General features: G+C 38.0%; 2 protein-coding genes and 1 pseudogene across 3 annotated transcripts; 2 read left to right on the forward strand and 1 right to left on the reverse strand.

Annotated features, from left to right (window-relative positions):
• The first annotated feature begins 909 nt into the window (after positions 1-909).
• LOC120004239 lies at positions 910-5,094 on the forward strand (annotated as a pseudogene).
• A 13-nt stretch (positions 5,095-5,107) lies between these two features.
• LOC120004236 (putative kinase-like protein TMKL1) lies at positions 5,108-8,345 on the forward strand. Of its 2 annotated transcripts, none has more exons than XM_038853512.1 (3): positions 5,108-5,459; positions 5,592-6,950; positions 7,250-8,345. In XM_038853512.1, the coding sequence occupies exons 2-3, from the start codon at positions 6,467-6,469 to the stop codon at positions 7,831-7,833; spliced, it is 1,068 nt and encodes a 355-aa protein (XP_038709440.1). In that variant the 5' UTR covers positions 5,108-5,459; positions 5,592-6,466; the 3' UTR covers positions 7,834-8,345. The 2 variants fall into 2 exon arrangements, with proteins under 2 accessions (XP_038709440.1, XP_038709438.1); XM_038853510.1 differs by having other exon boundaries at positions 5,113-5,459; positions 7,238-8,345.
• Positions 8,346-9,579: 1,234 nt separating this feature from the next.
• Positions 9,580-13,574, reverse strand: LOC120003410 (ubiquinol-cytochrome-c reductase complex assembly factor 1). The gene is made up of 7 exons (XM_038852391.1): positions 13,225-13,574; positions 12,781-12,994; positions 11,908-12,074; positions 11,177-11,301; positions 10,615-10,675; positions 10,099-10,147; positions 9,580-9,897 (listed from the first exon to the last, which is right to left on the reverse strand). Exons 1-7 carry the CDS (start codon positions 13,399-13,401, stop codon positions 9,824-9,826), a joined length of 867 nt encoding a protein of 288 aa, XP_038708319.1. The 5' UTR covers positions 13,402-13,574; the 3' UTR covers positions 9,580-9,823.
• Between the last annotated feature and the right edge of the window lie 503 nt (positions 13,575-14,077).

Raw genomic sequence — 14,077 nt, forward strand, 5'->3', positions numbered from 1 at the left:
AATTGTGTCCTTTTATTGGATTCCATAGATTTTGCCGTTGATGGCGGTTATTGGTCGTTATTTATATCCCTCTAGATTGTCCCATTCTTTTCAGCGTCATGTCAATCCAACAGCTATGATTGATTTTCAGTGGTATTTACTATTTAATAACAAATTTATTGACGTTGATGCACTAGGCGTTACATTGTCAATTTATATTATATAGTTGGGTTATAATTAATGTGGGTGGATTATGTAATAAACTATTTTGATTGATAATGGAATTTTGGATTCATCCATACACTGATTTCCTAGTGTTAAAATAATTAAGTTTTATTATTATCCAGATGAAAATGAAATCTCAACAATCGAATCTAGTCATATACTTGCGTGTTAAAATATGCAAAATAATGAAGATGTAGTTTCGTTGTATGATTCACACTTAATTATAATTACACATCCGAGCCACTAGTTAGAATGATAAAAATGATGTGTATCACCATCGTGATCAGGGTCGAATTTCCCCTCCCCAATTTCAAAATTAAAATAAAATATAATACTCGGTCACAAATCATCCAAGTTATTATAGTTTATTGAATAATCGTTATAAATCCAATACCTTAATCGGGTAATCATACAAAAACCCACAAAACGGAATGAGTCCAGCTCTTTGGGCTCAGAGGCCCATTTTAATGCCAAAAGTGGGCTTCAAGGACTTTTATTTTAGACCAGCCCAGAACAGCCCATCTGTAGGCTGTACTGTATGAAATGCTGGATTGGACCATTGGGCATTGGTTATATATCCGAAGCCCATGGGCCGGTAATTGACTAAGTTTAGGCTCAATCAGAATTTTTGGACCTGGGCTTCAAAATTTGTTACCCTCTTTATCATATACTTCTTCTGGGTCCCACGCATAGTCACCTATTTGTTTTTTATTAGTCTACCAGAAAGTCGATTTGATATCCTCCAGCGCAGTCTCATATGGCTACCAGAAGCCAACCCGTAACTCTTCATACTCACTCCGCTCTTCATGGTAATCTATTTTAATAACTTGTAAATATTTTCTTTGTTTGACTAGTTTAGGTGATTGATTCTTGTAATGTTTGTTGTATATCAGGTGTCATTAGGAAATGTTATTGGGAGTTGGGGGCAACAGTACCAGTTAGTAGTGAGCCCTTGGCCCTTCGTCGAGGCTGTTAGGACTGCTTGGAGAGCTGTTGATATTGGGTTTCTTCCGTGGACGACGTCGTAGAGGGTTGTTGTGGCCTGTGGTTGCGTGGAGTTTCGGTTTGATGGCACAGGTGGGTTTGTTTTCTGCCTGTTCAGTGTTCATCAGTCCATTGAGATTTTGTTTTTTTACTTCTGTGTAAATAAATTGAGGATACCTTTACTTATTTATGTGTATATTGATTTGGGTATCAGCTTGAGCTTTGCGGGTATGCTGTTTATGGTATGTACAGTGGATTTTATGGTTAATACATTAATAATGTGGAGCGGAAGTTGTAGCTAAAAGCTTTGATCAGAGTTCTAGGGTTCAATGTTTGAAAATGGCATACAGAAGGAATGGTATCGGTGAGCCAATTGAGCAATCTGTCAGTTTGCTAAAGAAGTTACATTGGTTACAAAGGAATATTATGTGTTTAATATAAATTCAATTCATTCTAAGCAACTTCTTATGACTTATATGCATTCCTCAAGGGTTAAAGTTTCCAAAAGTTGAGCACCAAAGAGTGATGTACTTGAATCTTCCAGTTTTATCTTTTTTGCGTTGTCTAAAATGGAAAATGCTACACTAATTTACTGATATTTTGAATTTTGTACTCTAAAGTTCTTGTACTTTGTGAAGCTTGCAAACTTCCTCAATATTCTGAAAATTTCATTGTAAACAGTGGAGCCTGGTGAAAGTCCAGATGAGAATAGAGAAACCACGATTGATGCCATGATCATGAATCGGGTAGCCACCTTTCTCCTATTCCTGTAATTGGCTTTACCATTCTTTTGTAGTTGCTTACTGGTTTGATTACATGGTGATATTAGGTTGTGTTTTGCTAAGGACATTGTAGGCGACTATGGAGGTCGGAGCTGTTGCTGCCATGAGATATGTGAAAGATGGAATCAGAGCTGCGAGATTGGTGATGCAACAGACTAAGCACACTTTGCTTGTTGGGGAGAAGGCCTCAGACTTTGCCATTTCAATGGGTCTACCAGGACCCACAAACATTAGTTCATTGGACTCCATAGAGATTAGAGAAGTGGACCAAATGGAAAGAAAATAGATGCCAACTTAATTTTTTGAAAGACGTTATACCTGCCAACAGTTGTGGTCCATATCATCCACTGAACAATACACAACACAGTATGGGGACGTATTCTAATGAGGATCTGATGGGAACTATGAACGAAAGGTCCTTTCATTTCGGCCATCACAGCCATGACATCATATCAATGGTTGTTATTGACAAAGTGAGTTTACATGGCAGTATGATTCATTTTGATTAATATATTTATTCTTTCTAATCCAACTCCTTATGTGTAGATGGGGCATGTTGCTGTTGGTACATCAACTTATGGAGCCACTTTTAAAATCCCTGACAGGTAAGAATGTAAGGTTAATGTGAGGGCCCCAGTTTCTCAAATGATTTTTCTATTGAACCATTGATTGAACACCTTTTTCCTTATAATACAATAATGTTATATTAATGTTGGATACTTTTTTGTATTTTAAGCTACTGTAGAGATTGGCTTCTGTCAAATCAGATTCTGCTTCCATAATTCATGGAAAGAATGTTTGATAATCGTCATCCTTTCCTTAGAATAAGAAAACAAAACCCTTCCTCTGCCCAATCATTTTAAGGAAGAGGCCAGTTGTAAATGACTACTTTTGCATCTCTCCTCTTTTAGCGAATTTCTACAAAAATGGCTACTGTGTATTTTATCTTCCATTTTCCGAGGATTTAGTTATCTCGGCCAGTAGAGTATGTACATAGAAGTACATGTTGGATTTAAGGAATGGGAACAACTTACTGACAATAACTTGTGAGTTGTGACTTTTTTCATGGTTTTCTGCACATTGCATGCTACACAGATCATTTGTCAATCATTGTTTCTTTATTTGCTACAATGCAAAAGGGACAAGTACTCCCGATCATCAAGCTTTGATGTGGGTGACAACTGACAAGTACTCCTTTTGAAATTTAGCTGGATCTGGCTGATGAAGATCCCCTTTTTCATTCTAAACTTAAGCCAGCAGTTAAGTTTATCTTAGTTCCCCCAGGAGTGTAAATTGATTTTGCTGGTCAATCTTCATTCTTCGTGCTGCAAAAGGGATGTGTGACGTATGTATGGAATTTGTGAGATATCATCTAACCATCTATTAGGAATGGTTTGTCAACTTGTTCTAAATTTCTAAATTGTTTATGATGCATGGTTTAGAAACTTCCTTTGTCCCCTCCTAACAAACCGCCCCTTTTTGTTGGAATTTACTCATTTGCTTGGTTTACTAATAAAACATTGGGATAGGATTTTCCACTCCTGTAAATGTCTTTTTTGGTGGAGTGGAGAGTTTAACTTATGTTTTTTCTTTTACCATGTTTGCTATCGCAGGATCGAACTTCCTTGGGACTCAAACAGATTTCTAGAACTGCAACAGAGGTCAATTTTGCTGATGTATATTGTATATGAGGTGGAGTTCATGCATGAGTCAAGTGTGTAAAAGCTGCAAAATATTTTTCACTTCATGATTGTCATGACTCTAAGGTTGATTCTCATTTCTATTCTCAGTCGTTCGGTAAATTTCCATCATCTTTGATTATATTTATGAGTAACATAATGTGAATTTTCTAATGTAGCACAGATTTATGACTTTTCAGTGCACTGTTTCGAAAGGTCAAAATCCCAGCCTTCTCTTTGGACCCTGGTTGGGTATGCTTTCAGTCACAAGGATATGGATTATGGAGACACGCCAGATGTGGGTACAGCATATTAATGCTTCTCTGAACAAGGATACAAGGAAACCAGAGAATCTTCATTCTATGATTTGTTAATTACAACGGTTTATAAATGTATTAATAATTGGGAAATTAAGCAAAACCTGTGATGTAACTTTTCCAGAATTCTTCCTCTTGGTTGACTAGGTATTTGTTAATCCATTGATTGGGAAAGCAAATGGATGTAGGACATGGGAAACTATGGCTCCTATATTCTCACGTGCAAAAGTGAATACAAAGGTATATGTTAGGTATACCTAAGTTATCTCTGATTTTTTTTACTTACTTGATTGGAAGTTTCATCTGCTAGAGTTGCAGGGGTGCAACCTAGTGGTCACATTTTCAATTTCTAGAAACAATCTCTCTCCATATTATGTGGGGGTAAAATCTGCGTATGTCTTGCATGTCTTCGACCCCCACTGTGGGAGTCTTGTGTACGGGAGTTTTGTCTTGTTATGTATGCTGTTATATATGCTGCTGCCTTACTGGGTAGTGATGAGTGAGCCTCTCTTGGATCCAAGAAAGGCTTTCTTCACTAGTGTTGTTGTTCCTCTCTTGGATCCAAATATGTTCTTGCTCTTTATCTAGACAAGATACCAACTGTCTCTTGCATATGATGATCAATCATTAAAATTAACTTTTCCATTGCAATTTTGATTGGTGCTCCCTATCTTTCTGGTATTCCAATTGATGATTATGTTATGCATGAGGTTCATGTTGCATGATTCAGGACAAATGTGAAATTATAGATTGTTCTGGCACTGTTGGTATTTCGATTTTTTACCACTTCTCTCTTTTACGGTTTTACCTTATGTTTTGTTTCTCAATCATGATGTGGGACATTAGAACTGATAATATTATATACTTTTTAAAAAGAAATGGCATTTATTCATGTCATTGTGGCTCTTTGATTACTAACTGAATACTGGACCTTTCAATCTGAACAGAGGCCCTGATGATCATGAGGAACAGGCAAGAGTGTACAAATTGGAGAATAGGAGTGATGTGGTAAAAGAGGGATATAGGATTATTGGCAACTCCAGAAGACCAGTGGAGCGATTTACTGGGTTCGGTTATGTCTGCCTGCTCATTCAAGCTTCTGAATCCTATGTACTGTATACCCTAGAACGATATAATTTCTCCAACCTTTTCACTATTGAATACATATTTTTTTTCCTTAGCAAGACTGGTAGGGAATTTGAACCCCCGACCTCATTGTCAGGGTGGGGAGCTTTTGTTGCGGAACTGGGGCGCCAACCCTATTATATACGCACTTGCATGCATATTTTACAGGGATCTTAGTCTTGTCAAATGTAGATGCGCTTGTATTCTCAAACATTGTTGAAACCTGTTGTCTATTCATCAACGATGATCCAAAGGCTTTGATGCTAATGATTGTGATCGATCAAAAGTTTCTGTCCTAAATATTTGAGGAATGGTGTTCACATGAAGTTAGTATTGACATTGGATTTTCTGGATTTGGAATCAGAGTGGTAATGCTTAGCCTCTATTTGTCTCCTACTCTTGAGGAACATATTATTGTCTGAATATGTTACATTAGGCAATTTTATGTGTTTGGTGTATAATGCAACTAGTACTGAACTTTTCTTCTGGTTGTGAACCAGGTGGGCCACTAGCTGTCTGATACTCTGTTGAGAGACCATTATGGATCATGCGGTGGCAGGGGTCAGGCCCTTCTGTTTTGCAGATGTATATGACAGAAAAGTCATCCCTTTACACGCTGGAGTGCCGTGGGGTCCACCTAGCTAGCAAGCCATCCATTAGCGCCGTTGATTTCCAATCCGTCTCAACAACCTCTTGCACACGTTTCAAACTCACATGGGTTACGTATGTCATGTTTTCTTTCTTTTTCTTTCTTTCTTGTATGAACGTAATCATTTGCATTACATTATTCTTTAGACCCGAAAGTCTTCAAATCATACGGCCATCAATTTTCAACCCAGATATTAAAAAAATTCTCTCCAAAGGATTCTTGGGTCTCCATCAAGCCAAAGTTTGCGTTACCCTGTCATGTTATACTGTAATTTGTTAAAAGCCAAAAGTACCCAAATCTCCAATATCTTCTGAGAGTATAGAATATTAGTAGGAGAGAGTAAAAATGCTTTGGATTGGATAGGATTTCATTTTCAAGAAACTGTAGTTGGCTGATGCAACTACTTCCATTTTAGCACCTACAGCACACAACCCAAACAGTCTAAAGCTGAGAAAACCCCACATGGCTAGCTAGATCTATCTTACCAGACTCGTCTGTGATCTGTCTAGTAGACATTCTCTCTCTCTCTCTCTCGATCGAAAAAAACCCCCCCATTTTCAGTGTAAAGGTGAAGCCTATCTTTATCTTCTTGTACTGTATATTCCACCATCCCATGAAAAAGTGATGACCTTTTCAATCTTCACACACCAAACCCAGATCTTGGGTTTGTGGGTTTGGCTCACTTGCTCAATCCAAGAAAGTAAACTGTAAAAAGTGAGAAGCACAATGCTTCTTAAGCTAGTACTTGGACTAACTTCAACAATCTTCTTCATCGTTCTCCTTCTTGTACTAGTCTTCTTCTGTCACAAACGAAGATCCAAACATGACCAGAATGACATTGAAAGCATTGGTGGTGAGAAACGGGGAGATCAAGAGGCAAGTAGTGAGGAGGATTTGTTGACTTTCCAGGGCGGCCAGGACCTCACAATCTCTGACATTCTTGATGCTCCTGGAGAGGTGATTGGGAAATCCAACTATGGAACTCTGTACAAGGCTTTGTTGCAGAGGAGTAACTCAGTTAGGCTGCTCAGGTTCTTGAGACCACCCTGCACTGCCAGAGTGAAAGAGTTTAGGGATGTGATCCAGTTCTTGGGGTGCATTAGACATCCCAATTTGGTTCCTCTTCTGGGATTTTATGCAGGACCCAGAGGAGAAAAGCTTCTTGTTAATCCATTTTGTAGGCGTGGTAATTTGGCTCAGTTTATCAAAGGCGAGTTCCAAGCTTTCTCCTTTTTTAATTCTTATTTTCTGTTTATAGATTTTCCATAATCAGTAAAACCTACCTTCCATTGTTTTAGGAGCTCATGACAAGCAAATTCATTACCATTTTTGTTTTTCCTTTTAATTGCTCTGTTGCCATTTGTTCTCCTTGATCAAATTTTAGATCAAATGGGTTTTTGCTATGTAAAATTTTAGATTGATTTGGCAGCATTAGAAGTAGAGAAAGATTGCTTGATCTTGAATGGTTAATTAAAAATCATGCTCTTCAATTGGCAGATGGAAATGCAGATTCTCACAAATGGACCAACATTTACAAGATCTCCATTGGTATTGCCAAAGCATTGGATTATCTTCATACAGGATTGCAAAAGCCAATAATTCATGGAAATCTGAAGTCGAAAAACATATTCTTGGATCGCAATCACCAACCATATATCTCAGATTTTGGTCTCCATCTTCTTCTGAATCCTTCAGCAGGCCAAGAAATGCTTGAAGCTTCTGCTGTTCAGGGTTACAAAGCTCCTGAGCTTATCAAAATGAAAGATGCTTGTGAGGAGACTGATATATACAGTCTAGGAGTGATCTTGCTGGAACTACTTTCAGGGAAGGAACCCATCAATGAAAACCCAACAACCCCAGATGAAGACTTTTATCTACCGACATTTTCGCAAAATGCTGTTCTTGATCATAGAATTACAGACTTGTATCATCCGGATATACTCCAGAGCATTGCTGGCAATGCCGAAAATCCGGTCACCGAAGAACGGATTCTCAGATTCTTTCAGCTTGCCATGACTTGTTGTTCTCCTTCGCCTTCACTTAGGCCAAACATTCAGCACGTTCTATGGAAGCTTGAAGAGATTGGGAAGTAGGCTCTTGGCATTGCAAGGAAGTTTGATTTTGATGATTTGGTGGTAGGTCACTGCCCATTTAATCTTGGGTCAAATTTCTATATCCAAGACTGAAGAAATCAATTCTTTCATAGTCAGGACATTATAGCGATGACAAAGATGATTTGGACATATGCTGGGGAAGGAAACAGGTGGGGATTCAGTGGAAGCAAAAAAGGTTGAAAATTTTGGCTTGGCAACAAAGGATTGTGGAATTGCTGATATTGACATCTATTGCTAAAGCTAGAGAAAAAAGTTGCTCAATTAAGCCACCCCAACAAGGTATGACTATAGAACTAGTTGGTTAGTTTTTGTCAGATTGCAGGATTAATTTATTTGTAAGAAAGTATCATCAAAGAAAAAAAGATGAGTGGATCCCAATTGGTCCCAGCTTGATATGTGGAGGCTTGTAAGTATATGGAAAAGATGTTTCCACTTCTAAAGGGAACTGGTGATGATTAATGTGACTTTATACTTAGGATTCTCAATGCTAATATCCTATATCGGATGGACATAACTCAATTGAGTGATATATTAGTAAACTCTCACACAAGAATGCGTTTCATGAGCTTAAGAATCAATGACGATGGCCCTTGAGAACAAATTCGTGCGTGCTTGGGACCCAGAACGGATAGTATCCTTAATGTGTTTGGATTTGGATTTCCAACAAGGATTTGAAGAACTTCAGGAGCAAAGCAAAACACGAATTTCTTTCTTCTTGTCCAAACTCCTGCAGTTAGGGTAGTTTAGTTAAGCTGTCTGTCACTGCCTGTCATTGTGAAAGAAGCTCAACAACTTTGTTTGGGGGTTGAACATTCAACATTGTGTGTAGAATCAAACCAGTTAGGAGCAAGTCTTGACATAGCTGGCATAGACAGGTGGTGGGTGCTTAAAGGAGTAATTAATGTTGTAGATATCACACAAGGAAGCCAGGCCATGATCTCAATGCTGTTATTAATCAAATGGTTCTTCCCTGTGTCTATCTTGTATAGCTTTGCCTATGTGTCGTTTTTGCCAACCATTCATGAATGAAACTTTTAAGACCTTTTAATTTTTTTTATTTTTTATATAACAGCTCGTCTTTTGAACAGTACATTAAGATCAAACTTGAATCTGTCGCACAGCTAGGCACACGCAAACCCATCCGATTAAAGTTTGGCCCGAGTCCCAACTTCAAAATCAGAGCTCTTCTTACAGCTAAACCATGGAAGTTCCGTCTTAGACTTTTGGAAGAGAAGATGAGGCGTCATGCGACCAACAAACACAACAGGGATGACCGACTCTCTACAAAGCTGGGCCGTGCTGAACAGAGAATGGGACAAATGACATGGCCACATGGGCAACGAAAAAGAAAGGCCCAGCACAAGCGTACAAGAATGGGCCACTAAAGCTAAGGCCCCAATACAAGCACACGAGATGACCCAATAGGCCAAGGAAAAGGCCTTAGAGACTGACTGCAAAAGAATCAAGCAGAAGCCCATAGTTATTATTGATGTATTAAAATACGAAGGAAACACGAGCATGCAAATCAAACTATATATTTTTTATTCGTCAAATGTTTTTGGTTTACATCCAACCATCCAAAATTGTCATAACGGAGCTACAACTAGCTGTAATTTTCCAACGGCAGAGCCCGGACAAGCCTGACGATGATGGAATGCTGCGGTAGCATATCCCTTCCATACACAGCAAAATGTGAGGTGCAACTAGCCAACTACAGCATTATGATACGTATAACCTTACTGCACTTTTAGCTCCACTTCCAAAGATCATAACAAAACACAAAACTGTCACCAATTACTGGCGCAATAAATAAATAAATAATAACAAGACAATGGTTTCTATCGATGATTTATCAGATTTACAATTCTTGTTTAATAAAAGAGATCAGGAAACTTTTTGATTAAAGCCACTCCAGCCCCAAAAATCTCCAATGAAACTTGATGAACAACTCAAGATCCGGTTTTTCCTCTCATCGTCTCACTGGCACAGATGTATTCTCCAATGACGTAAACGTAAAATTCCCAGAAAACATGGCTTCTTTGCCTGCCCATCAAATTTCACTTGTAAGACTCATACAGCAAGCAAGAGATGTACACAAAATTTAAGCAACATTGTATTTGAAAGTTTGAAATGTAGGAGTCATTCAACAAGGCAGATAAAATAGGGGGTGGATTGAATAAGCATGAGCACATATATATAAATATGCACCTACAACCTTGTAAGAAACAAGAACAAAAAACCCACCTGTTAAGGACAGGCAACTAACTTCCCGTCGAACATACCTTGCCATTGCCTGCACATACATCCAATAGATTCAGTTGCAAAATGCGTTGATGGAGGAGAGAAAAAACTCTAAATGACACTGGAAAATTACTGAAGGAAACAAAACTCTTGACCCCATAGACATACAGGTCAAAAACAGATGATCTTTTCGGACAATTTCATTCTGTAAGAGTACCGTAACAAAAAGCTAGCTGAAGTATATTTTCACATGAAAACCTAATAACTTTACGAGTACACACGAAATTCTTCACCACATTTGGTTGGCATGGCTATCGTGACTGCCAAATATCTAAAGTTCTAAATGAAGTAACAAGATGGCTTCCATTCCCGAAATGACACTTTTGAAAAACCAGAGCAAGAAAATTTACAACTTTCATGGCACATGTACCACAAAAAGAAATGAACTAAAAACCTCACTCATATAGTCATATTCTAAATGGAAATGATGAGAAGTGACAAACAAAGATGAGAACATGCCTGGACAGCCCGTGAAGCAGCCTCATCTTGCTCTGATGCACCATCATCAGAGAAAACGTTCCTGCAAAACAGACAACATTGAACATCAAAAATTGGTGTGGAAGATAGGAAGGTACTCATGACCACCTGTCGCAATTTAACATTATGGATTTTCCAGAGATTTAAGTTTCTCCTAAGTGGTAATTTGATGGCTTCTAATATATCTGTTTTACAACACTTTGGTAGTCAACAATTAGGGGTTTCGGATATCTCCAAGCCAACATTTGACATCACATGCTAAGAAGGGCTTTCATAATCAGTGAGCTTATTCACTATAAAAGCAGTCCAAGCAACCAAACCTTACTAAAACAACCCAAGACTAATCTCACTCATATGCCAGATGAGTTTAGACAGGCCAATATAAGAGATGCATTATATAGGAGAGATCTAAATACTTACAAACCAGCTATTAAGCATGAAAGTAATATAACTCCTTTTTAATCCATAAAACTGAGTTATTTACTTAGGCAAAGTTGTAGAATATCCTATAAAACAGTATTCTCAAAGCAATGCAAACTCTGACCTCCATATCACATTTGGTAGTTCATCCGGTTTAGCCTCAGGAAGCATTGCAGCATCATAAGCAACAATATTACCATAGAATATCTTCTCCAATTCTTTCATCCATTTAATCAATAGCAAGTTGACCTGCCATTCAAAGATAAATGAAAACCATACAACTATGAGCCATTGACCTAAGGAACACATAGCAGTTTCACAAACAACTCCGAAAGTTTAGAAAGTGATCCTTAAATATACACGTGCATCTCAAGTATCACGAACACCAAAACATTGAGTACACAGAAAATTGAGAACTCTTATATAGAGAACTTAACATGTCATCTGCACTTGGACTGATATATGGACAGAAAACATAATCTCATGGCTGCTTCAAATTCTCCTACATGTCTCCCTAATAGCTTTCCGGTGAACAACCTAATAATTGGATTGGATAGCATTAGAGGGAGGATTTGTATGGATTTGAAAGGTTTAAAGCTTTAGAAATGTGAGCAGACATGATGGATTGAGGTTTACTCTTCTCTTTCAGAGAAGTGAGTAAGAAATTTTGTATTTATTATTTACGACATTTCATTGAACAACACCGTAATTCCGAATGTGGATGGTCAGATCTTTACCGCATGATAAAATTCGGTAAATCGAATTGCCTGAGATAGAACAACTCAAGCATGCAATGAAGTGCAAACAATATAAATGATTCAAGCAGGATATTTAGGATGGTAACTGATAACAAACCCCGGCTTTAGAAACTCTTAGCTCCACATCATGATTGTAGATCTCATACACATATTGCCCAAATTCGCTACCCTCCTTGCCCTCTTCTTTCAAACGGCGTAGGCAAAGCCACATATGGAGTACAAGCAGTGAGAACGTCATTTTAAAAGTTTTTTCCAAGTTAAATACTGCACAAGAAACAGAATAGCATAATTTAAATCCCACTGTAATTATATTAAAAAAAAAAAACTCAGGTGTCAAAGAGCAGTGAGCAACTATAAAGCAAGTCACTGTAGTTTGATTAGTAAAAGTAACCCCCACATAATATGCGGAGAGGCTGTTTCCAGGTTAAGACAAAATATCAAGAATTTCACTTTGTGAGCAACGAATATCATGTCTGGCTAAGACAGAAGTTATTTGCTAACCACTTGATGCTAAGATATTAGAAGTTCTTATAAGATGTCACCAGCAAAAATCCAACAGGTTTTATGGCTAGTAATCAACCAATAAAATATCCCATATCAGACATCTTAGTTATACAATATTCACCCTTTCATAATATGGACTCTCATTTATCACACTGAAATGATTAAGTGTACCTTCAAATGGAATTGTACAATCACCACCAAATGCGACGGTAAAACAAATCTAGCCAAATCTTGAATGTTGGCAACTTGGCATACATATTTTTAAATGGAAAATTGTGTCAGTTTACTAATTGATAAGGGAAGGAAAAACAAAATCAACAGAAAATGTAAGGGAAGCTGGTAAACATGGTATTTTCTAGCAGAAACGTAATCAGAATTCTAATCATTTGAGGACAAATTGCAAGAAAAGGACATCTGATGGGAAACAAAAGAAGGTTAACTTCCAATTTCAATTTCAGGAACTCACCTTCATAGATGGCAGGTTTATCAACCTGTGAAATGATTCGGCGGTACACAACATTTGCTCCTCTAAGAGCCTTGCTTTGCTTACTATAAAATAACATCATCTTGAGCATTAAATACCGGATTCCCTCATATTTTGGCTCTTCAACTCTAAGAAGAGAGTCTGGAGCCAAAGCCAGAGAACAGGGCTTAGACCTGAACATTTTATCCAAATTTACCTGTCACAAACATGTACTTTAATTTAGGCCACCCTCGTTAACATGTACATCATACATACATACTATACGTAACAGGCTGATCTAAATCATCTTCGTAATAAGCTGATCGGTACATAAGGCAAAAACAGAATCACAAGACATTTACATGGAGAGAGTACTAAATTCACATTCACATTCACATTCACATACGGAGTGGATATATTCCTACAAATTCAGAATTAATTTCATACCAATGATTTCGTAGGGGAAGTCTTGTTTGCAGACTCAGCCGTAGTTGGTGACGCAACTGCAGCAACCTTAGCATAGCTTCGACGAGAGATAGAATAAACATCTTTACCATATTCTGCGGCGTTCATTGAACCCAGCTTCGAGAGATGAGAAATGGCTCTGTTCCATCTTGAAAGCATTGCAGATTTCAACTTCCCTAATCAGCGTAGAAGGAGTTTTCAAGAGCAGCGAAGAGGAGATTTCGAAGAGTAGAGGAGACTGGAATCCAAAATTCCAGACCTGTCTCTCTTAGTGTGCTCTGATGCTCCTAAAAGCTAAAACCCTCGTTATGGGGATGAAACGGAGACACGGAGAGAAAGGAGAGAGATCAGCACTTCGGGCCTAGATTTAGCCCAGTAAACAGATTTGGGCTTTGTACTTCTATTACGCGTTCTTCCAATCCAATCCCCCTTTAACATATTATTGTTTCGGTCCGAAACCGAAAAACCGAACATATGAATATGTGTCAAAGTATGGGCCAGTGGGCCACTAGCCCACTGTCCAAAGCAGTGCTCATTGGCCCATACGTAACACACAACGGCAATACATAATCTAGAAGTCCATTAACTCCATATTTACCAGTTAAAAAGTCAATGATGTCGATATAATTAATTAAACTAATAACAACTGAAAATATAAAAAGAAAAACAAAACAAAAATGAACAGCTCAGCATTCCCTCGTTTGGAGGCCAAAGCTAACTGAACAACACGTCAATTCGGTTTTAAACCGAAAACCAAACCGAATAACACATAATCAATTCGGTTCGGTTTATGGATTAAATTCCCGCGGTTCAGTTCTTGTTAATTGCAAACCAA

Source organism: Tripterygium wilfordii, chromosome 8, assembly GCF_013401445.1.
Source record: "Tripterygium wilfordii isolate XIE 37 chromosome 8, ASM1340144v1, whole genome shotgun sequence".
In the NCBI taxonomy this organism is placed as follows: Eukaryota; Viridiplantae; Streptophyta; class Magnoliopsida; order Celastrales; family Celastraceae; genus Tripterygium; species Tripterygium wilfordii.